This window comes from Manis pentadactyla, chromosome 2 (assembly GCF_030020395.1).
Source record: "Manis pentadactyla isolate mManPen7 chromosome 2, mManPen7.hap1, whole genome shotgun sequence".
Classification (NCBI taxonomy): domain Eukaryota; kingdom Metazoa; phylum Chordata; class Mammalia; order Pholidota; family Manidae; genus Manis; species Manis pentadactyla.
The window spans coordinates 32423242-32451201 of NC_080020.1; the positions used below are offsets into that span (position 1 = coordinate 32423242).

Here is a 27960-nt window from a genome sequence, read left to right on the forward strand (position 1 = left end):
TTCTGTGCACCTTCTGATGTGTGGCTTTGCTTCTCATTTTTCTGACCCAGAGCTCGCCGCTTATATTTATGACTGAACTCAACAATCCTGATTTTGACTGACTTTGAGGCCTACCACTGACTGCTCACACTCCCCTCCTGTGCTGTGTTTTCTCATTTGAGTGTGGCAAATCTGTGACACATGTGCTGTGCTCTTCCCCTCGTGTGCTCATGGCAGACATCTCTAATCAATCACCATGCTTTTTCCCCCTGGGATTTCTTGCTAAACACTGGTACCAATACTGTACTGGCCTCAAGGGAACCCTGTATCTGCCCAGATATGATCATCTGAACCTCATTTAGTTCCCCACAACACTGCTAAAACAAAGCTGAAATATTTATACAAGATTTTCCTGAAATTTTGAGGTGACAAAAGAGTAATAACTGAAGTACCATATAACCATGTCAGGAATAGCAAATGGGATTCACCTGCTAACTCCTCCTGTGGCAGCTGTGTATGGGCCATGGGTAGGTAGAGATGGTGAAGTTGAATCCAGAGTTATATAGGAAAATGTGGAAATTGATTAAAGATGTCCGCCTTGGATACAGGAGGGATAAATGTGCTGTGTAGTTTCCATGCTTTAATTAGATGATGTGTCTCCTCCAAACTTCCTGGCCTCATTTCATTTTAGCTCTTAGTCTGGAGCTCATGTAAGTACCCCAGCCCTAGGAAGGATCCCATACCTAGAAATTCCCCTTCTGGAAGTCTGTGAGCCCAAGGAAGTAAGAGAGAGCTCCTTGTTCTATATTATAAAGGCCCATTTCCCTTCTCTAGGGCAGATGTCCCCCACCTTTGGGCAAGAACCTGCTCCCACCTCCCAGGGAGAGACACCTCACTGTCAGGCAGCTTGGGCTAATATGAAAACATACTGCAGACTGGGTGGCTTACACAACAAATGTTTATTCCTCACAGTTCTGGATAATAGAAGTCCAGGACCAGGGTGCAAGCATCGGTGGGCTCTAGTGAGGCCACGCCTCCTGGTTCACAGCTGCCTTCTCACTGTGTCCTCCCACGGTAGAGATCATCCCTCTCTCGTCTCTTCTTAGAGGGGCATTAATCCCATCATGAGGGCCCCACCTCCCAATATCACTGCGTTGGTGATCAGGGTCTCAACATATGAATTTTAGGGGGATACAAACATTGAGTCCACAGCAACTACCCACAGTCCGCACAGAACCCCCTCACGCTCCAGGAGGCCCACATTCAGCCCAGAGGGGCACATGGGCAGCAGCGATGGCCTGTTTCACTCATCTTGTGCTCCTCTTTTGTCAGCTCCAAGGGACCATTCTCCAGTATGTGAAAACACTGATTGAGGTGATGCCCAAGATCTGCCGCCTGCCCCGGCATGAGTATGGCTCCCCAGGTTGGTGATGGGCAACAGGGCAGGGTGGTGATAGGGAAATACTCCGGGCCCAGCCACGGTGGGAGGGCTCCAGCCGTCCACCTTGGAGTATGTGCTCCTCTCATATGCAGGCCTGCAGAGCGCTGGGCTTGCATCCTACCGCTGCCACCAGCTTGAGGGCCTTGAACAATTCTTAATCCCTCTGGGCAGTAGTATCGTCCTCCATCAGTGAAGGTGAATGTCGCCTGTTGGGCCTGCCTCACAGGACTGCTGGGAGCTAGCAGAGGGCAGCAAATGTGCGACGTTTAAATACTGAACAGCAAAAGGGACAGAAGTCAGACAAAGACAAATACCGTACGATTTCACTTAGGTGTAGAATCTAACCCACAAAACAAGTGAACAAACAAAATGGAAATGGACTCATAGACCCAAAGAACAGACTGGTGGTTGCCATAGGGGAGGGGTTGGGAGATAGGGAGAATAGGTAAAAACAGGAAAAATCCATGAAAATGTTTGATATCGCAACCTGGGTGATGGTTACGTGAGTATAGACATATGTCAGAATTCTTCAAGCTGTACATTAAGATTTGTGCATTTTATTGTATGTACCTCAATATAAAAAATTTTTTAATAATAAACAATGAACAGTAAGGTTTACTTGCAGAAGTCTTCATTAGCTCAGCACCTCTAGGATTCCTTTCTCTGTCCATTTTTGGGAGACTGTGTCCCAGGCGGTGGTACAAAGTGACATTTCTAAGGTGAACCAAGGAACAGGAGTTTTTGCCACTCAGCTTCTGGGCCGAGAAATAATTCTTTCTTTTCCTACCAGTGAATGGAGCAGGGACTGGATTTGGGACCTGGAGATTAGAGATAGATGGAGACTATGAGTTTGGCACTTGGTATCTTTTCAAAAAGCCAAGATGTCAGGTGCTGGGTCTGTATGATTCACAACAGGAAAGGCCTGGGACCCTAAAGCTCTGGTTTTCAATCCCAGCAGCCACACTTACTGGCTGCGTGACTATGGGCATGCTGCTTGCCCCTCTCCGAGCCTCTGGAAAAGGGAGTAACAGTGCCTACCTAGTTCATCGTATTGTTACAAGTATCCAGTGAGATACTGCAGATAAAGTGCTTAGCATGATATCTAACACCTATAAATAAACATTAATTCCTGTCATTATTAGGAATTCAGGCAACTTTTTAAAGAGACTGGACAGATCCAGAGCTGTGTGTGTGTTTTGTTTTGTTCCAAAAAGGTTTGAGCCAGCCTCCTAGCTTTCTCTAGTGCTGAGCCCTGAAGGCAGGCTCGCCCATGGGCCACGGGTGCAGGTTTGGCTCTTTGCTGTCCCATTGGGTCCTGGGCTGCTGCTCATAAGCCTGGCTGCTAGTCTCAGTTTCCTGCTAACCATGCCCCTTCACCTGCCAGGGATCCTGGAGTTCTTCCATCACCAGCTGAAGGACATCATTGAGTATGCTGAGCTCAAAACAGATGTGTTCCAGAGCCTGAGGGAGGTGGGCAATGCCATCCTGTTCTGCCTGCTCATAGAGCAAGCCCTGGTGAGTTCCGAGCCCCAAGGAAGGGAGTGTCTCCAGGCTGGAAGGGGCCCCCAACCCAACCAGGTACTTTAGGCCCCACTACTGCTGCCTGCCTGGGAGGCCCTGAGGCACAGACTCACGCCCTCGGTGTGGCGTAGGCACTACATTTCTATTCCATTTGCGGACAGCTCCAAACATTTGAACAGTGGGAGGTTCACAGTCCCTGGAGTTAGCTGCAGGACCTTGGCAACCTCTTGGAGTTTTAGTTTTCCATCCACTCATAAAACAAAAGAATTCATTGTCCGGCACTGCACTGGGGGTGTAGCAGCAGCCGGGCCCTGCCTCGTGTCCTGGGGAGCAGCAGGGAAACTGCACTGAGCAGGTCTACACAGAAATGATGTGATTACAATTACAGCAGGTGCTACAGGGGACGCGTACGGGGTCCAGCGGGAACATAAAACCAAGAACTTGGTGTGTCTTATGGGAGAGGGAGGACCTCCCTGAGGAGGTGACCTGAGAGTGAGCAGGAGTTTGCCTGGTGAACAGCTGGGGACAACTACTCCAGGCTGAGGGACGGGCAGGTCGTGTTATCTTCATTTGTTGTGAGAGGAGGCAGTGATTCTGCACTGAAGGGTAGTTTAAAGGCTGAAAGGAGACGACACATGTAAAGTGCATACAGAGTGTAATGAGCAAAAGCATGTCTCCCTGCTGCCACCCCTCAGGACCATGCAGGAGCAGTGCACTTTCTCTGCCACATTGTCCCTCCCCAGCCGCCAGCCCTCCTGGCTGATTCAGGGGCCCACTCAGCCATCACTGTCCCTCCCCACCTGTGCTGGCCCCAGCCCTGCAGGCCAGGGGTCGCGTGCAGCCCAGCAGTGGAAGGAAGCAAAGGGTTGTTATCACCAGGGCCGCTGGGCTGGGCGGGGACCCCTGGGCATCTGGTCCTGCATCTTCCTAGCCATACGCTCATTCAGCAAAGGGGCATCGCAAGCTCTACCAGGCGCCTTTCTGGGTTGTGGCTAAATGGCATGAGTAAGAGAGACCAAATTACTGCCATTTTTATTCTGGAGAAGGAGGTGATTGAAGAAGTCAGCAACCAGAGTGTGAATTCAGGTGGTGGGGTGAGCTGTGAAGGACTGAACAGGGGAGGAGGCCAGAGAGAGACGCGTGTTGGGAGACAGGTGCTGTTTTGGAGATGGGAGAACGCAGGAGCGAGCTGGTGAAAAGGCAAAGGGCGCGGGGTGGGACCTGGCTGGGGAGGCAGGCTGGGGCCTCGTGAGCCCTGTGGAAGCTCCGGTGGGTCGGGAGATGGAGAGGAGGAGTCTGGCTGACTCTTTTAAAGGCCCTTTGGCCTCAGGGAGAAGAACTGACTGTGAACCGAGTGAAGGACAAGGCTGTGTCAGGTGTCCTGCCCAGGGATCCCCTCTGAGGCGGAAGGCCCTGGAGAGGGGAGGGAAAGGAGGGAATCAGGAAGGCGATGGAAGAAAGGGAGAGAGAGATGAGGAGGTGACAATGGCCGGAGCTGCGGGCAGAGCCCAGGGGGATTCTTGCCTCTGACTTTGGGACCTGGAGGGAGCCGGTCCACTCCAGCCCTCAGGGTCCCATCTTGGCAAGGAGGGACGCCTCCCAGCTGCCCCCCAGACCCTTCCCACCAGAGAGGCTGAGATGCGCGCTGTTTTGTTCTTCCTCTGTAAGGAATAATTGCCTCGCTGTTCCCCTTTAAATGGGCTCTCGAGACAACTAACTGCTCTTCTTGATGGTAACGGGTTTTTAGCATGGCTCAGTGGGCCTAGGTTGCTATGGCAACTTAGCCTTTGGAAGTCACGGGGTTAAGATTAAGGAGGGAACACTGCTCTGCTCAAGGCCTCACGGAGACATGTAGGGGCAGCAGGAGGAGGGAGGCGGGGGAGGGCTGGGCCCCGATGCGCAGTCCTTGTTAGCACCTCCTTTCACCAGGCGCTGTGACCTGAGAGCATCAGTTAAGCTCCCCACGACAGACCCCAACAGGCAGACTGGACAGGGCTACAAGGAAAGGAAAACTTTTCCCAGGCATCCCTGCCTGGTGGTCACCTGCGTATATCACTGAGGATAGCAAGATACTCAGGGTCAGAGACCTTCAGAGGTGAGAGAGACCCCCGCAGTATCTGTGCTCCCACCCCTCTATTCATAAGTGAGGACACGGAGAGCAGAGCACAGAGGGGAGCAACCCCCCCGTAGCACATCAGCAGCAGAGGTGGAAGAATGAAAGCATAGGTTTCCAGTACTGATCCCAGTGCTGGGGCGCATCAGGGCACAGAGCAAGGTCAGGGTGCCCCAAAACTGGGCACTGTGCTTTCTACTTAGGCAGCCGGGGAAATCCATTAGCTAAGACATTTTTTGAGAATATGAGTCATGTCCTGTTTTCCTCATTAAAGACGGGTACTAATTACTAACAGCAAAGAAAAAGGAAACAAGGAAGGAAGAGGCTTTAAGGGCCACCCGTCGCGGAGAGGCTGTTTAAACTGCAGGGCTCCTCCTCTTGTGGAGGACACTGAAGCAGTGAAAAAGCATAAAGTACTGAAGTCGCTTTGCACATACCAACGTAGAGAATGGTGAAAGCCGTAATATTGAGCAAAAAAAAGCAAGTCTCAGGACAAGACACACATTACGATTCCATACATATAAAATAAACAAGAAAGTAAAACACACAAAATAACACTGCACTGAAACAAAAATCTAGAAAAAAATGCATGCCAAATAGTTGTCATTTTCTCTAGGTGTCAGGGAGGAGACTGGAATTAGAGATAAACATAACACTAGCTTTACAGAATGTCTCCTATTTTACAAGGAAAGTACCTTCATATATTATTACTGAACTAAAAATTAATTTCAAAGATGGGAGAAGTATGTAATAGTCTTAGAAAAACTGGACTGATACTGAAAATACAAAGTGAGAAGTCTTTTGCCTGTCTTTCCCTTGAGTTATTTTTTTCCTAATAGATTTGCAGTTCTCTCTGGTTTGGGGTCCCATATTGGCATATATGCTACAAACACCTTCCTCATTCTGTAGCTTGCCCTTTTTGCTTTTTAACAGAGATTATTAATATATCATTAATATGTAGGTGGAGAGAGTATAAACTGAAAAGGCTGATTACTTGGACAAAGTTATATTCTTTAAAGTATGTGCTTGCAAATGTTTCTCAAAGTTCAGGGTGCAGTATTAGTACAGAAACCCCTGTATCTGTGGAGTGGGGTTGTTTTGTTCACCTGGCATTATTAATTACGGTCTAACATGCATACAGTAATGTATGGAATATTCAGTATTCTCATAGCATATAGACTAATTGAATCATCCATTTTACTGTGGATGGACAGTTGGGTGTTTACAGAGTTAAACTGTTATGAACAAAGATGTCATGAGTACCCTTGTACATTTCTTTTCAGGGATATATGCTCTCACTTTTATTAGGTGAATTTACCTACTGTTAGAATGGCTGGGCCAATGTGTAGGCATATGTTTAGCTTCAATAGATACTGCCAAATAGCTTTACAAAGGGATGCTACCAATTTACTCTCCCATCCAGCAATGTATGAGAGTCTTAATTTCTTCACATCCTCCTGAGCACCTGGATTGCCTGACTTTTCAGCCATCGCCATTCTGGGAGATGTGTCGTGACGTCTCCTTCTGGTTTTGATTCCCCTGAAAATCGGTGATGCTGAGCCTCTTTCCATGTGGTATTGCCACTTGGGCAGCCTTTTTTGTGGAATGCTGTTCACTATTTTTGCCTTTTAATTGACTTCTCTTTTTCTTATTGATTAGTGGGCAGTATTGATATATTGTGGGTACATGTATTGCAAATATTTTCTGTGGCTTTTCTTTTGATAAACAGAAGTTCTTGAGCCTTAGTGTAGTTGTCATTTTTTCCCCTACATGGTTGATGCTTTTGTGACTTGTTTAAGAAATATCTTCCCTACTCTGAAGTCATGAAGATATGTCCTAAAGGTTTTAGAGGTTAGCTTTTTTCAAGGCTTAACAGAACTTTGAGTCTGTTCTTCACCTGGAATTGATGTTTGTGTTCAGTGGGAGGTAGAAATCCAATTCCATTTCTTTTCAAGTTGTCCCAGCACCACTGATTGAAAAGACCTTCTCCCCGCTCTACAGCGACAGTGCTGTGTGTCTGTCACTCACCTAGTGTCGGCTAAGTGTCTTGTTATGGGAGGTTCTTAAATATGTAAATGTAATCTGAAATGAATCAGCATTTAAGTATCTATTTAGAATTCTGTTATGTTTTTAAAGGGAATTCTGTTGTTAACAGCTTTTGTTTCCTGTAGTATCACCTACCCTGGGAAATCACCAGGTGGTCATTGGGGAAAGATTACATAGTTGCCAAGTTTTCTTTTGCAAATTTGTGTGGTGTTGAAGCTATCAGCCCAGTGTTCATTATGCTGATACACACCAGAAGAAGGCCCTAGTTGTTGACTTGAGCAAGCGAGGCCCTGAGTCGCTGGGAGGAGTCAGCCCTTCTGGGGACCTTTTGCTGCAGTGCCTCCCCCCAAGGACTTGAGAGTGTTCCCTGCCTTTGGCCCTGCTGTTTATTTCCCCTCTCCTCCTTCTAGTTGAATGGGCCACAGTCCACCTGCTGTCATGAGAGCATTACTTCTGTTACAGGAGGCAGCAGCAGTCCGGGCCTGAACTTGCAGAATCTAACGCTGGTCAGATCTGGGTCAGAGGCCACCCAGGGCGGGTTTCTCAAGCTCTACAGTGCTGACCTTCTGCACCAGGAACCCTTTGTTGCAGGGGCCTCTCCACCACTGGGTAGGATGCTGAGCAGCCTCTTTGGGCTTTACCCACTAGCTCCTAGGGTGACAACCAAAAGTGCCTCCAGATGCTGCCTGACGCTCCTCTGGGGGACAAAACCTCCCCTTGTGGACAGCCACTGATTTAGTGCAATCCCACACTTCGCAGATAGGAAACTGAGGCCCTGAGAGGGAGATGGCTCCCCCAGGGCCACAGCCAGTGCAGGAGTGGGGCCGAGAACCGCAGCTCCTCAGTCAGCCCACCTGGGGAAGAGGGCGTTCTGCCGACCTTGGCAGATTGCCTTGTGGGTTTTGTTTTAGTTCCCTTGCCCATCGGATTCTTCTATCCTCTGCTTCTACTTTATAGTCCCTTTTCTTTAACTTTGTTTTTCTTACTGAATAACTGAAGTCAGTTAATTGCTAGATGCCCCAGAGAAGCAGAAAGAAAACAAAAACCACATTGCTACACTAAAACTAACCACTGTTCACATTGCCAAGGATATCCTTCCAGGTGGTTTTATGTCCTGGCATATTAATATTCATTTTTTCATATATTTATTTTTTTACTTTGTTTAGTTATAAAAGTTAAAAAGTCAAAAAGAACATAGAACATTCACCATGCTGATAAAAGTGGTTACCTCTAATGAGGTGCGGTGGGCAGGGGCTAGAGGTCTTCTAGTTTCCACTTTTCACTCCAAATTTTTTTTTGAGGTGAGTGCAGTAAACATTTACTACTACCTTTTTCCCATAGGAGGAAGTACTCTCACACTTAGCCAATGTACCCAATCCTGATGCATGGGAGGTAAAACACACAAGCCCACCCTCCCACCCATCTCTGACCCTTACTCTGTATTTCTGCCTGTACTTCATCCAGGGTTATTTGTGCATAAGCCTAAGAAAGACTTCTCCAGCTGTCTAGGTGGCACATTCTGTCCCTGCACCTAGGCACCTTCAAACAGCACCCCTCGGCCCACCCCTATGTGTTTCCTCTGGCCCAGACCCAGAGCCAGATGGTGGTCTTCCTTGAAAATGAGCCAGGCTTTGTGGCAGGAAGGAATCCTGAATCCCAATAACACCTTCCCTCTCCATAGCTTGACTTACTTTTTTTTAAGAACTTTTACATCCTTTCAGACCTGTCCTAATCTGGAAAGGAAGCTGGAGAGGCTCATCAGCATATCAGGTACCTGCAAAAACGGTCTGACAGCTCTGAGTCGCTGGTTCTGGCGCCATGACCGAGAGCCCTCCACGGGCCAGGCAGTGTGTGAGACTCCAGGGCTCGGGGATGGTCGGGCCTGATCCCTTCTCTGATAGCCCTGTTTACCGTCTGTGCCCTGGCCTTCAGCTTGGAGACTTAGCCCTCTGGGGGCTGGACAGGATGATCAGAGCCTTCAACTGTGTACTTACTAAAAAAAATTAAGAAAGTGAGCCTTCCTATTTATTAACACCCTGTTGGACAGTGACAGCTTTCCAGAGTTGATGACACAAATATGTGTCGGCTGAGGTGTTTGCTCAGAATTTTAATGATGAATGTGTGTGATCCAAAAAGTTTGGAGACCATCAGCCTAGATGAAAAACAACAGAGAGAAGAGTGGTGTAAAACAAGAAGGGATCTGTGGAAACTGAAAGGGAAGATAGGAAAGATTTCCCACGTGAGGCTCATTTTGGAATCCTCAGCACCCTGTGTGATTAACTATGGCCTGATTGATGAGGGAGGACGTTTCAGCTCAGTCCTAGATGATGACTAGAAACGTCCCTGCTTTTTGTCTAAAGTCGTATTCCACTTGAGACAGAAGCAGTCACCTGAGTCCAGAGCCAACCGTAGTTATTTGAAACATATGCTTATTTCGTTAGCCTTACCAGTAATTGCCAGGAAATCAGAACCTTGGTTATTCATTTCTGTATTGATGACCTTTCTATCAGGAGACCTCAGTGGGCAGAATGCCTAGAAGCAGAGGGTTCAGGGGTCATAATGCAGTTTGCTCTGCTGATGTTGTCATACAGTGGGCATCTCAGACACCCAGGAGGCAGCAGAGCGGTCTCAGCTGTAGCTGCTCATTAAAATCACTCAAAAAGCTCCTTAAATAGCCTGTGTCTGCAGGCCACCCCACTCCAAGGGAAACAAAAATTTGTAAGTGAGGCCCCGGCTAAATTACCTGGCTAAAAGCTCCACACTTGATTCTGTGTGTAGCCAGGGTGTAGAACCTCTGATCTAGAAGGAATCTTCTTAATTAGTGTTTTCAAAGGTTAGTCACTGATGTGTCAAAGTACTATAATTCCAGCTGCTGCCTGCCCAGGCCTCTGAACCTGAAACCTGCTCTCTCAGTTAAAAATGGAGATTAGCAAATGTTAAGACACGCTGAATCCAAATGGAGACTTTCTCATTAAAACTGTGAGAAATATTGATAGGAAACTGAAAAGGAAACCCTTTCTCCTTGTGACTTACTATTACTAAATACCATTTCCCTGTACCCCCAATTCCTTCACTTTGGGAAATTCCAACCTTGGGAGACATTGACATGCACTTGAAGGAAAGGAAAAGTTACCTTCTAGGCCAGTTTCTTTCCCAGGTGACCAGACATGATTCAGATCCAGAATAAGAATTCTTTTTTCCCCTTTACAGTTCAGGGGGTGGGTGACAGGGTGGAGGTGAGACACAGTAACATTTAGCATTAATAAAGTGAGGCTTGGGTTGGTGGGGAAAGACCCCACACACACACACACAGAATCCAATGAGATTAAGTTCCTGATTTATTCAGCCAGGGCCACAAAGAGCTCTGGAATGAGGGGCCCGCAAAGCAGGAGGAGATGGAGCATATCTCAGTTGAGCGGTCCACTGTACCTGGAATCCTAAATGAGGTGCTGGAAGCTGTAGTTTGTCACCTCTGTACAAAGGAGGGTTGTGATGGTTGTGGGAGGCCTATAACCCCCATCCCTGGGACTGAATACCAGTATGCTGGAAACATACTAGCCATCTATGTGTATCCATATAAGGGGAAGTTTAGAATCCCGGCTGTCTGATTAGGCCCTATCTCTCTGTCCCTGCCAGCCAGAAAAGCAGAGCAGGGATCCCTGTGGGGTCCTCGAGCCCCGATTTTCCAGCCCACTTGACAGACAAAAACATATTAATGTTACTGTCTTTTTTTTTCTCAAAACTCAGGATGTTATTTAAGAAAGTATTGTTTTGAGATTGGTCTGATGATATCCTTTAGGAAATCAGCTAAAACGAGTACATAGTTTTTCACCCAGAAACAGAGCCTAGAGGTAGACTCTAGTGCTGTTCTACACGAATCTGACACGCACAGGGTCACATTGACCCTGTTTTTTTGAAATATGTATCCTGAATCTTTATGGCATCCTTGAGCCAAGAGAAATCAAGTCTCCAGTTAGCTTCATAGGGTGAGTGAGTTGGAAGCAACTGGGTGAGAGTTCAAGTTATTTAATGAAAATCCCTAATGGTCCATCAGTTTTAAATTAAGTAAAATAGAAAAGGAAAATTTTAAGACTGAAAGCAATACAAAAATAAATACTCATCCCTTGAAGAATTTTTATGTGGGTTCCGTAAAGTAAAATATTTTTGCATCCGGTCTCCAAAAACCTCTTCACTTTCACATGCTCTGTTGACTGAGAGCAGTTTTATAGTAGTTTGTGGTTCTTGTTAATCTTCAGTGATTACTTTTCTCATAACTATAATATGTCAGTGGTTGTCCTAAGCAGTAGGAATAATATGCATTAGATGACACTTGGTGAGGGCAAACACTACCAAATAGCAGTTATCGCTCGTTAGCTCCTCCCAGAGAGGACCCTCTGCAGAAGCAGGAACACACGGCAGTTCCCAAGCGAGGATATCACTGAAGAAGCAATCTCTTTTTTGTACAGATTGCTTCTTCTTTACACTTTAAAAAAAACCCTGGTTTGACTGTGGTTCCAAAAAAAAAGCTGTAGAAAAAATGTTTTAGGAACAACTGAGGAAATTTAGTGCTGAGTGCATTTACATGCTATCAAGAGTTTTTTTTTAACATAGGTGATCACAATACTGTTTACACAGGAGTATGTCCTTGTTTTTAGGAGTTGCATGCTGAAGTATTTAAGGCTAAGTAATACAGTGGCTTTAGCTTTCTTTCAAATGATTCAGTAAAACAGTCAAAGCAGATTTGGTAGAAGAGGTTCATTGTGACTCTACGTTGAGAGTATAGGATATGAATTGTTCTTTCAAACTTTTTTTATGTTTAATATTTTTCATAACACACATTTGAGCAGGGGAAGGAAACTTCATCATGGAATCTGGAAAACAGAAGAAAAAGGGTCACTAAGCAGACAAGGTCACGAGGTATAAGGAGGAAGAAGTCATGAGGGTTCTTGGTTTTTTTCCAGCTACTTCCACTAGTTGGTGAGATTTACTTTTGGTAACATGCTCAGGAGCTACTCCTGACCTCATCTTTCAAATGTATATAGGCGTCTGCTAATGCCAGACTCAGCTGCGACTCTCATGCTGCCCTCTGTTTATTCGGTTTACCATGGGAGGTATCAGTACAGGATCATGGAAAGGCCAGGGAAGCTGGGAAAGGTACGGAAGCCGGAGCGGCTGGCCAGTCCTGATGAGGAAGAGGCCACGCAGGGTTTGTGGTGGCCCCGAGAGAACACCCTGCTGGCTGCCTCTCCTCACGGGCCACGGCAGGGAGACTCTCCCTCTACTTCAGGGTCTTTTAGAGAAAGGAAAGCAATAGTGCCTTCTCCCTGTGCTCAGTGTAAGAGAAATGCCTCAAACCCAGCGCTTGGAGGACCACTACCTTTCCATTCTTGCTAGGGTGGGACTCACTAGAGGGTAAAGCATGGGGGGGTAAAACAATAGCATTGACTTTCCCACAGAGCAGCAAAAAGATCTTCATAAAATTTAAATCAGCTCATGTTACCCTCCTGCTTAAAAGTGACTGGTGGTCTCTCATTGTACTTAAAATTCTCACTCCCAATTTTACGCATAAGGCCGGGAGATTTCAGCCATGCCTACTCCACCAGCCTCATCTCTTATTACAGCTCTTTCCCTGGCTGCACAACTGAACCACCCAGCAGACTTTGAAGGTCAAGTCACAGATAAGGAAACCGAGGCACACTGAAGATCTGCATTGAGGGTCAAAGCCAATCCTTCATTTCCTGTGTGGTATTATAATTCAAGGGGCACCAAGAGGACCCCCACCCCACCCATAACAAAAGCATCTCCTCCATTTTCTAGTTCAGTGTCTGAAATTCTTTTAGAGACTCACTCTGCTGATTTGCAATGTTACCTGATCTTTAAAAGCCCCACTAAAATACAAAAGCTACTGGGACAGGTTGGGAGAAAGATCATGCTGTGAGATTGAATAATTATTCAAATAATTATGAGAAGTAGGGTGGTCACCCAGGAGAGGGTGTGAGGGAACCTAAAGATTCCTCCAGGCCAAAAACACCCAAAAGCAAACCAAAGGAAAACATTAAAATAGAAACTCTGTATATACATGGCTAAGATGTTGATAGCATATGCTGAGTGACAAAAGTAGATTCCAGAAGACTAGGTATTTTATACCCCATTCCTATGTTAAAACATATGCTTAAATATTATATGCATAGAAGAACCTGGCAGGGTAAACCCCAAAAAATTATCAACAATGACCCCAAGTGGCAGGATGATAATTTTTCTTCCATTAAAAAAAAAAAAAAGTTACCCTCATTTTCTATTTTTTCAAAAATGAACATAAATACTAAGCCAACAAAAAGAAAGGGGCCAAAGTAACAATTTAAAAAACACCTGTTGGGATCTACTGTACAGCTCAGTGACTGTAGTTAACAATACTGTATTGTATACTTGAAAGCTGCTTAGAGAGTAGATCTTCGATGTTCTCACCACCACCACCAACACAACAAAAAAGGGTAATGGAGTTGGCAGATGTGTTACGTGACCTTATTGTGGCAGTCATTTTGTAATGTATGTGTGTCAGATCATCACGCTGTACATCTTTAATTTACACAACCTTATATGTCAATTATATTTTACAGCTGGGGGGAAACCCATATCTGCCAAATCAGTTTTTCAGAGAACATCCTTTGTCTAGAGGCTGAATTAAGTACTGGTTGCATTTCCAGAAGAAAATTAATAAATGTCAAGTCAGTTAACACATGTGAAGTAACTGAAATGTTGATGGTTCTTAGAAATCAAGGTAACACATTTTTTACTTGAGTGCCATTACCCCAATTCTAGCCCAAGGCAGGCATTCATAATCAATCCTGCTGATCCTGACAGTGGTGTCAGAATCCTCTCCATAAGTGATCACTGCCTCTCAATCATGGGTGGTACATGAAATGACCCCAGGACCACCACTAGCACATGTTGCCTTCAGACAAATCATGAAAGGGTATCCTGCATTAAGATGTTTCACTTCTTTCCTTTGAAAGATTATTGTGACATACTGGTTTTTAAAGAACAAAATGTATCTGCTAGAAAATGTTCATTATAAACAATCTGATGTCTACAATCCGTTTGGCACCCCTAGGATGGAATCCCCCTTGGGCAGTATTCTGGTCATATAAACTATTCCTGGCAGCCCTGGGGACACTTTTTGTCATCTCTGCTGGAGATCAAACCCCACTCCCCCACCTTCCCTCACTCCCACCAAAAGTAGAAGCATAGACACAAACATAAAGACAAGGTGACATTATCTCCAAATGAAAGCAACTGGGGTCTGAGATCCCTGGAGACTGACATTCTAGATACTGGAGTTTGCTCTGCTTTGATATCTGGAGGCAAATGAAATGCCTACTTCCTCTTAGGCAGATGCACAGTCCAGTATAACAAGACAATATAGCAAGGCATGGACACTAACTGGATATTATTAACCAGCCAGCTGTTTCCATTTCAAGGGAGCATGATGGAAGGAAGACCATGGGTCTTTTTCCAATTAAAACTCAGATTTAATTCCTTTTTTTTTTCCAGTCCATGAATTTGCTGATTTCACATCCCAGTGATTTGCAATGAACATCATTCCCTAGGGCTTTTGCTCTTGCATGGACCACACTGCAGGCCCAGCCTCTCCCTCCCAACACCCAGCATTTTGGGTCTGCAAAATGGTTCTCAAGGAAATGTCTTCTGGGGGCAGGGTCTGCTGGACCTAATGATGAATAAAGGAAACTCTCAGATGGTGAGGATATTTACCACCCAGTGGTTCTAATTGGCTGCTTGGGGTTTTTAAATCAGCATTCCCAACTTGAGACTCGCTTCAGGCATAGGGGAATCTTCATGTCTTTGTCCCTCTGAAGAAAAATCTGTGTCCCTTCAAAGCTGTAAAACTCAGCAAGTGGAGCAGAATAAAAGAGCAGAGTAAGGCTAGTTTTAGGAAAGATGATTGTCCTGCAGGCCCAGTGACCACGTGCAGATCAGGCCAGGCCTGGGGCAGCAAGAGAAACCTGAGAGGTCTCAGCTACGGTTTATCACCCATTTCTTCTTTTAATAAGAAGTATTATTGTATTTATTTACATACTGCCTATTCCCAAAAAAACACAAAGTGCCTTATGATTAAAGAAATAGTGTCACTAAATCTAGAGACCATTACACAGAATAAGACTAAAAATACATCAAAAGGCAAAGGGGAAGACAAGGGTGAATCACATCAGGCTGTCTCAGCCTGATTTCGGGCTTATATCCAGGTGCTGTACTGGAAAGGGCATATCTTTAGACCTAGAAATCCTGGGTTCAAGTCTTGCCTCTATTTAATATCTGTGAGGCTCTAAAAAATGATTAAATTCTCTGAGCCTTTGTTTTAACACCCCAAAATGCTGAGGCTAAGTACAGGTATCCCCTGTGTTCAGAAGTTCACATCACACCATCTTTTTAATGAAAGACCTACATTAATACCTTTTTTGGCTAACCGAAGGAAATCCTTAGATGTTCATTTTTATGGAAAAAGGCAAAATGCGAGAATAGTGTTCAGTGTTTGGCAGCAGCCATCTAGGGGCAGGTGCACCCTGAGCAACGGGAGGGGCGCCGCCAAGCCCCTTCCCTGGAAACCACGCTCAACATCTCAGCGTTGGGCCTCCAGAGCTTTGCACAGTGTCTGAGCATCTGTGCCTATCTCGATTTTATTTTGTGCATCTGTTAGCGAGATGTGTCCTAAAGTATCAGAAAAGCCTATGAGAGGTTATTTTTGGGGTCTGGGAATGCTCAAAATGTTCCATATAAATTAATGGTAATTGCTTCTTCACTTACATGATTTCAGCTCACAGAAGGGTAGGGTTCACAGGAACACTTGTACCTACTTCCTAGAGTCTGCATTAAATGAGGTGATGAACACAGTCACCAGAGCTTAATAAGCAGGCCATCAGTTACCATGATTGCCATGAGTCCCCTTCTCTCCTGCTCCCACAGCAAGAAGGCTTTGGCTCAGCCTTTCCTGTAAGTCCCCTCAAGCCCCAGGGCCTGGCTCCTGGCTGCCTGCAGCCCTGTCAGCCCACCCTCCCTCACAGGCCCTCACTGATGATTTTGTGCTCTCCTCACATCAGCGATTCTAGTTTTGATCTCATCTCCCCTCTGTCTGTAATTGCATCTTTCCTGCCTGCTGTTCAAAACCCTGCCCACCTCTCGGGCCTGTCTGAAAGCCATCATGATCTCATTCCCTGCAGTTCTGCTCTTCAGGTCACATTTCAGCAAGTGCCTACTCTGCAAGGAATTTGGTGTCATTTCTGTGGAAGGATCTGGTCGGCTTGAGAAGCGCACCCAACACCACCCTTCTCCTGGAGTCAGCTTCCATCCTCATGCTGACGATTCCCAAGTTCGGATCCACTCTCCAGACTCTGGGGCCCCAGACCTTCCATCTGCCTGCCTTTTCAACATCTTCTCTTAGAAGTCCACAGACATCCAAAATTCATGTTGCCCAGATCCAGTCTCGGCTTCCTCCTGCCCGCCAACCCACTCTGTCCTCTGACCGTGCAAAGGCTCAGCATCGGGGTCCTCTCCCTCTCTCTACCCTCATATACAGGCTGTCATCAGGTCTCTGATGTCTGCTTCCTCTCCATATCCACCGCCACTACCCCAGGCCCTCCTTTCTCTCCTGAGAACAGAGAGAGAGAACACCCCTCTGTTCCCCCCAATCCTTCATCTCTCTTGCAGCCAGAAAGTTGAAACTGGGCCATATCCCTGCAAGAAACCATCAAGATAGTGTCAGAACGCCTAAGCAAGACTTGCAAGGTCCTTCCTGATCTGCCTCCTGCTAACCCCTCCTTATTCATCTCAGATCACCTTCCCCAGTCCTGAAAGCTTCCATCTTACTCAGCTGTCAGCCCCTCACCTGTCCAATGCTCACCTCTGGTTCAGGTCTCACCTTAGTCCTTTCTTCTCCAGAAAGCCTTCCCTATCATCCTCCCTGGCGTCTGGGTTGGGTGCACCACTTACGTATCTCCATGGCCTGATGCATGCCCCAAATTGTAGCTCTTCCTAGAATTGCCCATTTACTCGTTTTTCTCATCATCTTGGTGAGGGCCATATATCAGGTCTGCTTCAATTACTAGTGTTTCTCCAAAACTTTGCAGAGACTTGTGTGTAGTGGAAGCCTACCATTTGTTGTATGAATAAATGAATGAGCAAGCGACTTAATTTCTGCCAGGCCATATCCTATGCACAATGAAAGTGCAGAATTGGGCACTCCTTGTTTGGTCTCTAGATAATATTATACCCATGTTCTCTATGTTCTTGTTGGCCTCTTGTGTCACACCAAATGCAGGTCCTGAGTAAGGCTGGTGCCTCCGAGAAGACTTTTTTAATCAGTGTTTGCATGGGAAATGAAACACTGCTCTGATTCTCCATCTGAAATAGACTTTGAGATTCTGGGCTGGGGCAAGATTAGACAGCTCAACCTGCAGACAGTGTGGTTGGGCTCCAGAATGAGCACAGGGCTCTGGCAAGTCTTTAAGAAGAAAACCACGATAGGCTGCAGAGGATCAGAAGACTCCTAGAAGGTAGAGCCTGAATGGGGCTTTGGCGACTGGGTGAGAATGGGTGGAGAACTTTGATTTGGGAGGGTTGGGAAAGAAGGATTTATAGGTACAAGCTGGCACATGAGTGGTCCAGTTATTTACCTTGGAATCACATCAGCAGATCTTCGAAAATTAGTTGTCTGGAAAACAATTATTTACACAAATTCAGGCTAAAGGTTACATCTGGGGGTTGGGGCACAGAGGTTTCAGTAATTATCTGTTTCTTTGCCTAGGAGATGATTCAAAACTCTTCATTCTTCTTTAGAATGCATATGTATGTCGCTGCTTTTTAAGTTTAAGAAATGTTAGTAGATATGACCAAAAACCCAGTAAATAAAGCAAAAAGATGTCATCTTATCAGATATGAGTGAAGCTCAGAAGTTTCTCAGGTGGTGAGATTTTAAGTAATTTTCTCCTGTTTCAACTTTTGATAATTTCATATTTTTTTCATCATGTTGTGTGTATGAAGGGGAAAATACTTCAAGCTTGTTGAGGCTTTGGCTGCATGGGCTGTCATGAAAAAGCAATGGGTGTTGAAGTGAGGTGACCCTGGGCCCCTCCCGCCTGTCAGCCCTGCTGCTCTCTTATCATAGTGCGGGCCTGGTTAGGCAGCATGGCCTCTAAGACTCAGTGGTCTGGCACAGAGGACGGGGACTGGAAGAGCTACCTCACAGGATGTCCTGGGGCAAAGCCGACCAAAGGTGTAAAGCACCTGACACACAGTTAGTGCTCAGGAAATGCTTGTTGCCTCTCCTTCCCTGAAGAACAGTGCAATTATATTGTTACAGATTTTCAGTTGTAGGGAAGGACCCTTAGAGACCATTTAATCCACGCTCTTCATTTGTTCGATTTAAATTGTTGATTGCATATGATAGCAATTCAAATAATAGAGATGAGCTTATGACTTATGATGAAAAACACCATTCTTGACTCCACCGAGCCTCTCCCCACCTGTATCGCAGCCCCCAAGGCAACCTGTTCTAATCATTTATGTTTCTAGTTCTAGTTGTTACCTCGTAATGCTTAATAACATGAAGATAACCTCTCTTTCTTAATTAGCAACTTTAGGCAATACTTGTTGACTCCCGGTTGGGGAGAGATTTTAGCTCATTTGCACCTCTCCCCTCTCATCCTCTCAATATTTGATTATATCACTACTGCTTCTGTTTTTCCCTCTAGTCAGAGATAATACACTTACACCTCTGTTGCTTCTTTTGGTAGCATTATTTAGTATTTTACTCCTTTCCATGAAAGACAAGGACTGACTTCTGACTTCTAACACTCCTGACTTCAACTCCTGACACTTCCACCTCCTCCCTCCTGTCACTACACTTTTACTTTTATATGATCACAGCTGCATTTTGTGACACTTTTATTTTCTTCTGTATCTGTGATTTGGCTTTAAGGGTAGCCTAAAACAAAACTGTTAAAATTATTAAACCGATGCAAATATTGTTCCTTGTTGGACCAAGAGGCATGCTAGGATTTCATTTCCTTCCCGCTGGTCCCAGCATCAATAATCCAAAAAGCTCCTTAAAGTTAAGAATTGGTTACTTTCAGAGTTTTTTTCAAATTAATTAAAGAAATACATGTTCAATGTAGAATTTTAAATACAAGTAGGGAAAAAACTGGGAGGAAGGGAGAGAGGGGTGGGAAAAGAAGACACCTGAAAATCCCACTACGTGGAGCATTTCTTAAAAATGATTCACATACTTCATACAGAGTAATCAGTAAAGTTGAAGAGAAAATACTTCCCTTAGTAATAAGGGGAAACATCTAGGCCTATAAAAGAAAACCCAAAGTAGTACAGATTCTCAACTCCCTTATAATAATAATAATGTATCAATTCCCTATATGCCATAGACATTCAGCTTTTTTTCCACATACTTAATGAATATCTACTAAATGCCAGGCACTGTGCTCACTGTTGAGGCTGAAATGTGGTCAAAAATGGACATTGTCCCTCCTTCATGGAGGTCACATTCCAGTAGGGGGAGGTAGATATTAATCCAATAGTCACATGCAGGCATATCTAAAACAGATTTGAGTTCAAATATTGTAAAGGGAAAAAGGACTTGGTTCTTTCAGGACACACACAGAGGTGTTGGGGTGGGTCAGGGAAGTTTTCCTGGAAGGAAGGATGCTTGCATTGAGATCTGAAAGTATCCCCTTACACAAAGGGAGTGGTAGAAAGGGATGGATTAGAGGCACTCCCAGGAGAAAGCAAATGTTCTCTGATGGCGCATGGAGAGTGCGTTCCTATCACAAAAGGCGCCACAGCTGGAGCAGAAAGAGGCAGGGCTGTGAGTGGGGAAAATGCGCTCCGGGTGCCCTTCACAGGCCAGGAGCTGGAGAGTTCCTGGGCAGAGTGGAAGGCCAAGGGCGGATCCTTTAAGATAGACATTAGACAAGAGGTTGCTCAGCCGTTAGCACTGGCACCACAGTGGAAGCTTGTTTCCATTCCGTACGCAGGCCTTTACGTGCTCTCAACTTGATCTTTCTGTCCGTTGCAATGGCCTCAGCTATTGAATGCCGAATAAATACCTTCAACAAAATGTGTTGCCGAGTATGTAGCCACCTCATAATGGAAATGGCCACGTAGCTCACTCTTTGGGGGATTCCAGTCAAGTGCTTCGCCACTTCTATTAGGACATCACTCCCTTTTCTCTTTCCTCACCCTCACTGACAAGTGGCATTAAAGGTAGAGAACACACAGGAAGCATGCCAGCAGGAAGCACTGCCAAAGAGCCTCTGGTCCTGCAGTTTGCAAACTCAGGGTGGGGGGTCGGGTGCAGAGAGGGTAAATGGAATACTCCGATCTCCCCCAAAGAAATCTGAAGGGGAAGCTCGTTGTGTAAAGTGAACAAAGCAGCCGCATTGCCCTGTAGAGGGCACAGAGCCCTCATCCCCTAAGTGGCTCCCAAGATTGATTTTATTCACATTAACAAAATAGGAAGTGATAGTTCATGCAATGGGCAACTTTTCTAGTAAGAAAATATTTCTAGGAGCAACTGAAATTTTTGGAAGAAAAAAGAAACATAACAAAACTTGGCAGTGAGGCTATTGAACTAATCTTCTTCTTAGAATAGTTTCATAGTTCTCCCTTGCATTTAAAATAAAATACAAACTTCATACAAGCCTGTGAAGCCTCACATGATCTGGCCCTCCCTACTATTAGGGCCTTGGGCTATCCTGTGATTCCCAGCATAGAATCACTATGCTCCAGCTTACTGTCTGCCCCAGGACCTTTGCACTGGAATGTTCTTCACATCTATAAGGCTAGCTCCCTCACTGCATTCCACTCTTCTTTCAGAGATACCTCCCCTCAAAAAGATTTTCCCTAACTACCCTCTCTCAAGTAGTCCTTTCCTCACTCTCAGATATTCTCTAGCTTATTACCCTCTTGTGTTTTTTACTATCTGAAATTTCTGATTTGTTTACTTGTTTTTAATCTGTCTCTATCAACTGGAATGTAAATTTCATGAGGGCAAAGATCTAGTGTAACTTGTTCAACATCCTATCTGCAAAGCCTAGAACAATGCCTGGTACTCAGTAAATATTTTTTGGATGAATGGATGTAACAGTATCCTAGTACTTGGAGGATACTCGTGGATATATGAGTTCATTTATTTATCTCAGAAACATATGAAATAACAAATATTCATTCATTAATAAATAAATACCAAGAAGCTATTATGTCATAGGCTCTGGGGATAGTAGGCAAAAATAGAGACAGCATCCCCACCCTTAAGGAGCGTATGGTGTCGTGGTGGTCAGTGCGGAGAAATGCAGAGAGAAGCAAGAGATGGGGGACTTACTGGGCATGGGAAGGGAAGAAAGAGAAAATGAGCCCAGGTTTTAGGCTTGGGGAGATGAGATGATTGTACCCTCTGTGAGCATGGGAACCCCAGCTGAGAAGGGGAGAAGAGGTCAGCTTTCAAAATGTGGTGCTGTAGAATGTCGACATAGAGATACCCAGCAAGGAGTTGAATATCCAAGTCCAGAGCCTGGGAGAGATGAGGAGCCAAATCCTTGAGAAACACGAACTCTCAAAACTCACACAAGGAAAAAATCAATTACCTGAAGAGCCCTATACCTATTAAAGAGATTTTATTTTGAGTTTTTTAAAAAAATTCCAATGATTCCAATGAAGAACACTGCAGGTGCACATTGTTTCACTTGTGAGTTCTATCAGACTTTTCAGGAAGAAATACCAATTCTGCACTATCTCTTCCCCGAAACAAAAAAGGGGGTAACTCTTCCCAATTTATGTTCCCTAATACAAAATCCAAAGACACTTGAAAAGAAAGCTACAAGTCAATGCCTCCCATGAATATAGAGTGAAATCCTCAACAAAATATTAGCAAACAAAACCCAGCACTAAATAAAGGAATAATTCATCACAACCACATGAGGTTTATCCCAAGAATGTAAAGGTTCTTCACTCAAAAGTCAATCAATGTAATTAAACATTAATAAATTAAGGATTAGCCTGAATGATAAGTTGAATTTTCAGATCATATGATGAATCCAAAGATCTAAGATTAGGTATAGCTTAGACCGCAAAGACCAGGTTATTTGATTCATGGGTCAGGGGAAAAACAGCTTAAGAAAGGGGAAAGCTTCCCCCTGGCTAAGAGACTAGGAATTACATTCAGTTACATCAGGCAAGTCCTTCTGAAGGGTTCCTGTGTCCTCCCTTCCTCCTCCTGCAGTCCTCATTTCAAGGACTGATAGGTAGTAAGAAGGAGTTTGGGGTTCCCCTCCTGAGCAGCTGGCCTTCTAGCTTTCCAGGATGGCCATGACCCACGCATGCCTGGGTAGAGAAAGCCAAGGGCACTGCACAATCCTGAGTTTCTCAGATGCTTAGGAACCAAAAGTGTCAGAGTTGAATGAAGCCTGGATCTCCCCTAATCCAAATCCCTGCAATTTAAAGAAGAGAAGCCAAGCCCCATGGAGGCCCTCCCCTGCCCCTTTATTCTGAAATCCAATGATCATGAGCTGGTTCTGGGACAGTAAACCTATTACACCATATCTTCTAGTCTGTCCTCCCCCAAGCTTTTCCCTCTTTTTAAGTTTTTTAAAGCTAACTTTTTAGTCTAACAAGTCAACATTAAAACCTGTCTATCCTGGGTCCTGGTCTCTCTTCACTCACTAGTTGGTGCCTGGTGTGGAGAAAACCAACCAGACACGGACCTTTACACAGTCGTCATCTGGAGTAATGGACTGGAAGATTGGCCCAGCCACCTGCTTTGAGCCTACACAGGCCTCACATCAACCAGAGAAACAGAGAGTCTGGGGCCCATCATTCTTATTTGATTTCTCTGTTGCTCATTCAAAATCTTCAACAAATTCCTTCTAAGATTATAATGAAAATGTATTGTGTGCTCATTATGTGCAAGGGATTGTGCTATCATGTCATGCGTTCTCTCACTGAATCCTCACAACAAGCCATTAAAATAGGTACTATTCTCATCCTCATTTTGCAGATAATAAATAGGCTCAGAGAAGTTAAGCAACTTGCCAAAGATCACACAGCTAGTAAATAGAAGACTCAGGATTTGAACTGAGGTCTTGCTGACTCTAATGCTCAAGTTTTTAGGGATGAAAATTCTTCCTGGTTTAAAACGAATATTGTTTTCTCTTTCTTTTCCTGGCTCTGATTGCAGTCTCAAGAAGAAGTCTGTGATTTGCTGCATGCTGCACCCTTCCAAAACATCTTGCCTAGAGTCTACATCAAAGGTAAGAAACCACTAACAGCAGCTAAATGGTCAACTTCCTTTTGAACTTCATGCTCACTTAATCCTAGTAAACTCAGATCTGCAGTCAGAAAAGGAGAAGGTTAAAGCTTTGGATAGCTATTGACTACAGAATCGTGACATGGAAATGACACTCCAGGCCTTCTAGAACATCCTTAATGTGTTGCTGGCTAGCCTTGGTTTAAGTCTTTGTAGTGATGGGGAACTCACCACCCCACAAGGTAGGTGTTTCCATGGCTGGACAGAGAAAACAACATTTTTCCTGGTAGTGAGTCTTGATCACACTTCCCAGAACCAAGGAGAACAATTCTGCCTGCCCCATCAAGTTTTGGAACACGTACATCACCAGGTTCTCTGAGAATTTTGCCTTCCCCAGTTGCCCCGGTGTTTCATTTTCTGCTTTACTGCTTCTTTTGCAGAGGGGGAGCGTCTGGAGGTCCGGATGAAACGCCTGGAAGCCAAGTATGCCCCGCTTCACCTGGTCCCTCTGATAGAGCGGCTGGGGACCCCTCAGGTATGACCCTCATGTTGGGGACTCTTGAGAAGCAAAAGGAACTTCAGAGGGAGAACATTTGGTCCAACCCCCTCATTTTACAGGTCGGGAAACTGAGGCCTAGAGAGAAGAAGAGAATATCTTACACCACAAAGCCCATTTAGCAGCAGAAACAGGTCTAGAATGAGATTTGCTGACACTCAGGCCCGAGTTCCTTCTTCTATACCCTGTATCATCTATCCTGCCAAGAACGAAGGAAGTCAGACAAGCATCTGTTATGCTCCTAGTAGGTATCAGGAATTCTGCCAAGTTATCTCTCAGAATTAAAACTCCACACACCCTGAGAGCCAGCCAGTTCACTTCTGGGTATCTTTGCTAGAAAGACGTTTATAGAAACTCAAGGCATTTACTGTAACATTGTTTGTTAAAGCAAATGCTGGAACAAGCAGTAAAGAGTTGACTAAATAAAATGTGGTCAAGTCACCTATAAGCTGAATCCTTGCTATATAATAATGAAAAGGAAAACTGAGATCTAGATGCATCAGTGTGGATAGATCATAAGCACATGGGTAGGTGAATAAAACAAGTTGCACTTGATTCATAATAGTATCATGCCATTCCTGTTTTTTAATGCATAAAACAAGACCAGGTAAGTAAGATTTTTTCCCCCCAAAATGATTTGCTCCTAGTTCATAATGATGACAACCTCTGAAGAGAGATGAAAGAGACAGATGGGGGCTGGATATCAAAGAAGACTTCACTTTTACCTGAAATGTTCCAATATTTTCAAAAGTGAATGAGCTCATGTGTTAATTCTGTAATTAGAACTGGTTTTTACAAACCTGTACCAGTTGCTGTGAACATGGAGATGAGTAAGACAGGACCCCCACCTTCAGAGAACTCACAGACCACAGAGGAAAGCAGGAAAGAGGAGAAATGGGGAGAGCAACAGAAAGCACATGCTGTCTCCTTTCAAGCTGATGTGAGCTATCTGCCCACTTTGAGGGGGCCCAGGGAGGAGCACAGGAGGAAGGAAAGCAGAGCACCCCAGTGAGACACACCAGGGTGGTTTGTTCTGTTCACCAAAGCCCACTGTTGCAAAGGTTTAAGACTCAAATCTGCTCTTTGATTTGCATTCCTGTGGTCCCCTCTCCTATTATCACAAAAGCCTATGGGTCTGAAGGACTCATCCTCAGCAGAGGGCTGAAGGCAGCCTCTTCTCTCAAAAAACATGGCAAGTATTTGGAGCACGCTGCAGAGCCTGCTGTGCCCCTGTGTCATGATGAACAACCCCGGCCAGACCCCCTGCATGCCACCCTCCTCCTGTCAACGGTCGCAAAACCTTCAGGGGCATTTGGGTCCTTTGAGTCACCCCAGAGAGAATTCAGATGCTGTGGAGTACCGACATTTTCCTTTTTGGCCTGCAGGGGCTGAACAGAGGAGATCCTCCAAAGATTTCCTTTTAGGGAGAAATCCCCCAAGCCAGCGATACACAAATGTGTCTGCTCCCCTGCTGGTGTCATCCTACAAGAATCCAGCCTCTCGCACCCAGCGTTTGGCATGTGTTTCTACTTAGAAGACTGTGAATTCCTTCCCTGTTCTGGTGAACACCATTTCCATGGGACTGATAGAAATCTCAATTTGTCAAATGCTGTGTATTTAACAAACGAAAGTCTAGACATTCTGCTGGAGAAGAAGTGCCAGTTTTCTAAGTCTCCCAGCCCTCAAGGAATAGTCCAAAACTTAGTCATCCCACAGACCAAAGAAAAGTTAACAGAATTGCAAGATCGCTGGGGTTCAGGAAACTCACATAGTATCTAGTTCAGTGACAGAATCTGCTACAAATTTAAAGTCAGGAGGTTTTAGCAGTATTACATTGTTTTCATTTGTTTCTAGAACACATTGAGGGGACCTGACTTGTTGCCCAGCATTATCATGGAAAGGACACTCTGGCAGGGGAGGTCAAAAGACAGGGACCTTGTCTCAGCTTCACCCATGAATTGTCACCAGTACTAGGTACTTAATATCTCAGTTTTATTTTCCCATCTATAAAATGGGCCAACAGCTGTTTGCTACTAAGAAGTTGAGCTGCCTTTCATGATCGTTATGACGAACAAATAAAAAGGACTTCCAGAAAACAGAGGTTTATGTAATGAAGGAGTATTGAGAGATTATTCTCCTCCAAAGGATACTACATGTCATCAGAGTACTACCTGCAGAAATTTATTTTCATATGGTTTCCCAGATGCTTTTTGTGTTCCTTTATTAACTCAGAAAAGAATGGCAGAAAGGGAGAACAATCCCCCACTCAGTGGAATAGAAAAGAAATGGATAAAATTTTTGTTAGACAACATACACACATAATACATATAACACCAAGTCACCATATTGGGGATGTTTGCGGCAGATGATCTTTAATGTCCATTTTCAAAGCAAAAAGAAAATGATAGAACTTTCCGTGCCAATAATGCTCTCTTAAACATGGTGAATGTTCCTAAAACCCACAAGACTTTCTGTAAGAGGTGTGGCAAGCACCAACCCCATAAAGTGACACAGTAAGAGAAAGGCAAGGATTCTCCGTATGCCGAGGGAAAGCGGCGTTATGATGGGAGGCAAGTGGCTGCGGCAGGCTGACTAAGCCACATTTCCAGAAAAAGGCTAAAAACTATGAAGAAGTTTGGGCTGAGGCTTGAATGTGTTAAGCCCAACTGCACATCTAAGAAAGTGCTGGCTGTTAAAGAGATGCAAACATTTTCAACTGGGAGGACATAAGAAGAGAAAGGGCCAAGTGATCCAGTTCCAAGCTTCATATTTTGTTTTATTAAGAAGACAATAAAATCTTGAGGTTATGTTCTTTCACTTGAAAAAAAAAAAAGTGACAGACGTACCCAAAGAAGAGAGGACATGAGAGAAAACCCACAAATAAAAAATACAGATGCCAACAAACAAAGTGTTTAGCCTTACCAGTGATCAATGAAATGTAAATTAGGAGAATGGGGTGCAATTTTCATCTCCCAAACTGGCAAAGGACTTTTCTTCATGACTGTAGAGGGCTGGTGAGGCTACCGGGAGCTCCCCTCCCACAGGCAGGAATGCAGTAGCTCAGCTTTTTCTTGAAGCCAGTTTGCCGCCATGTAGCAAAAGCCTTTTAAAATATTTATACTCTTCAATGGAATAGTTATAGGATTTTATCTTAAGAAAATGACCAGAGATAAGCTTAAAGTGTATTAATGCATAAAGGTGGTTGTTTAAGAATTGTCTGTAATGGTGAAAATTTATAAACTATTTAAAATAACCAGTAAGAGTAGAAGACTCAATAAATGATGGTATATCAATGGCCATTTTAGGTGTCCTTTAAAAAGTTGTGTGCCTAAAAGTATTGAAGGAAATGGTTTTTTAGGTTGCCGATAACTTAAGAGAATATAGCAATATAGAAAATATGGTCCAAATTTTGTTAAATATAGATGCATACACACAACTCACATACCTCAACATAAACAAACAAATCATCAGTATTTTAAAAAGCTCACCTCTGGGTAATGGAGTTAGTGGAAGCTTTTTATTTTCTTACTTACAACTTTTTGAAAAGTTTTATTCCAGATTTTGCCCAGCAACCATGTATTCCTTTTATAGTTCACAGGAAAAAACTGCAAGGGTAAACACTTTTTTGAGAAAAGAGACAGACACTCTTAAATCATTTTAGTCAAGGGCCCTTTGGTTGGCTGTAGTAGGCAGGGGGTGGTCACCGGAATTCCGAGTCTGTCTGCAGATTTATAAACCCCATTGCTGATTTTTTAGTTTCTGCCATAATTGTCAGGCCCTGAGAATTAATTCAGACTGACTAAAGGCACAGAAGATTAATTATAATTAGTAAGCCAGAGCTCTCTGTGTTCATTCATGAAGAACGTTCCTGACTTGAGAACGAACCTGGGTCCTTTGTACTCCCTGAGCATCTTCCTTGCACCAGGGCCCTGAAGTGGAAGCCTCTCCAGCCTCCACGTGCCAGCGCAGAGCGTTGCCTGGTG

The 27960-nt window shown here is 44.6% G+C and overlaps 1 protein-coding gene and 1 pseudogene across 1 annotated transcript in view; both read left to right on the forward strand.

Moving 5' to 3' along the window:
- The window catches only part of CYFIP2 (cytoplasmic FMR1 interacting protein 2), a 127888-nt gene that overhangs the window by 91571 nt on the left and 8357 nt on the right, over nt 1-27960 (forward strand). The window contains exons 26-29 of the mRNA XM_036913222.2: nt 1312-1402; nt 2805-2935; nt 23353-23425; nt 23862-23956. Of these exons, the coding sequence (XP_036769117.1) occupies nt 1312-1402; nt 2805-2935; nt 23353-23425; nt 23862-23956 (390 nt within the window). The remainder of the gene's footprint in view (nt 1-1311; nt 1403-2804; nt 2936-23352; nt 23426-23861; nt 23957-27960) is intronic.
- LOC118926558 (60S ribosomal protein L36a-like) lies at nt 23980-27290 on the forward strand (annotated as a pseudogene).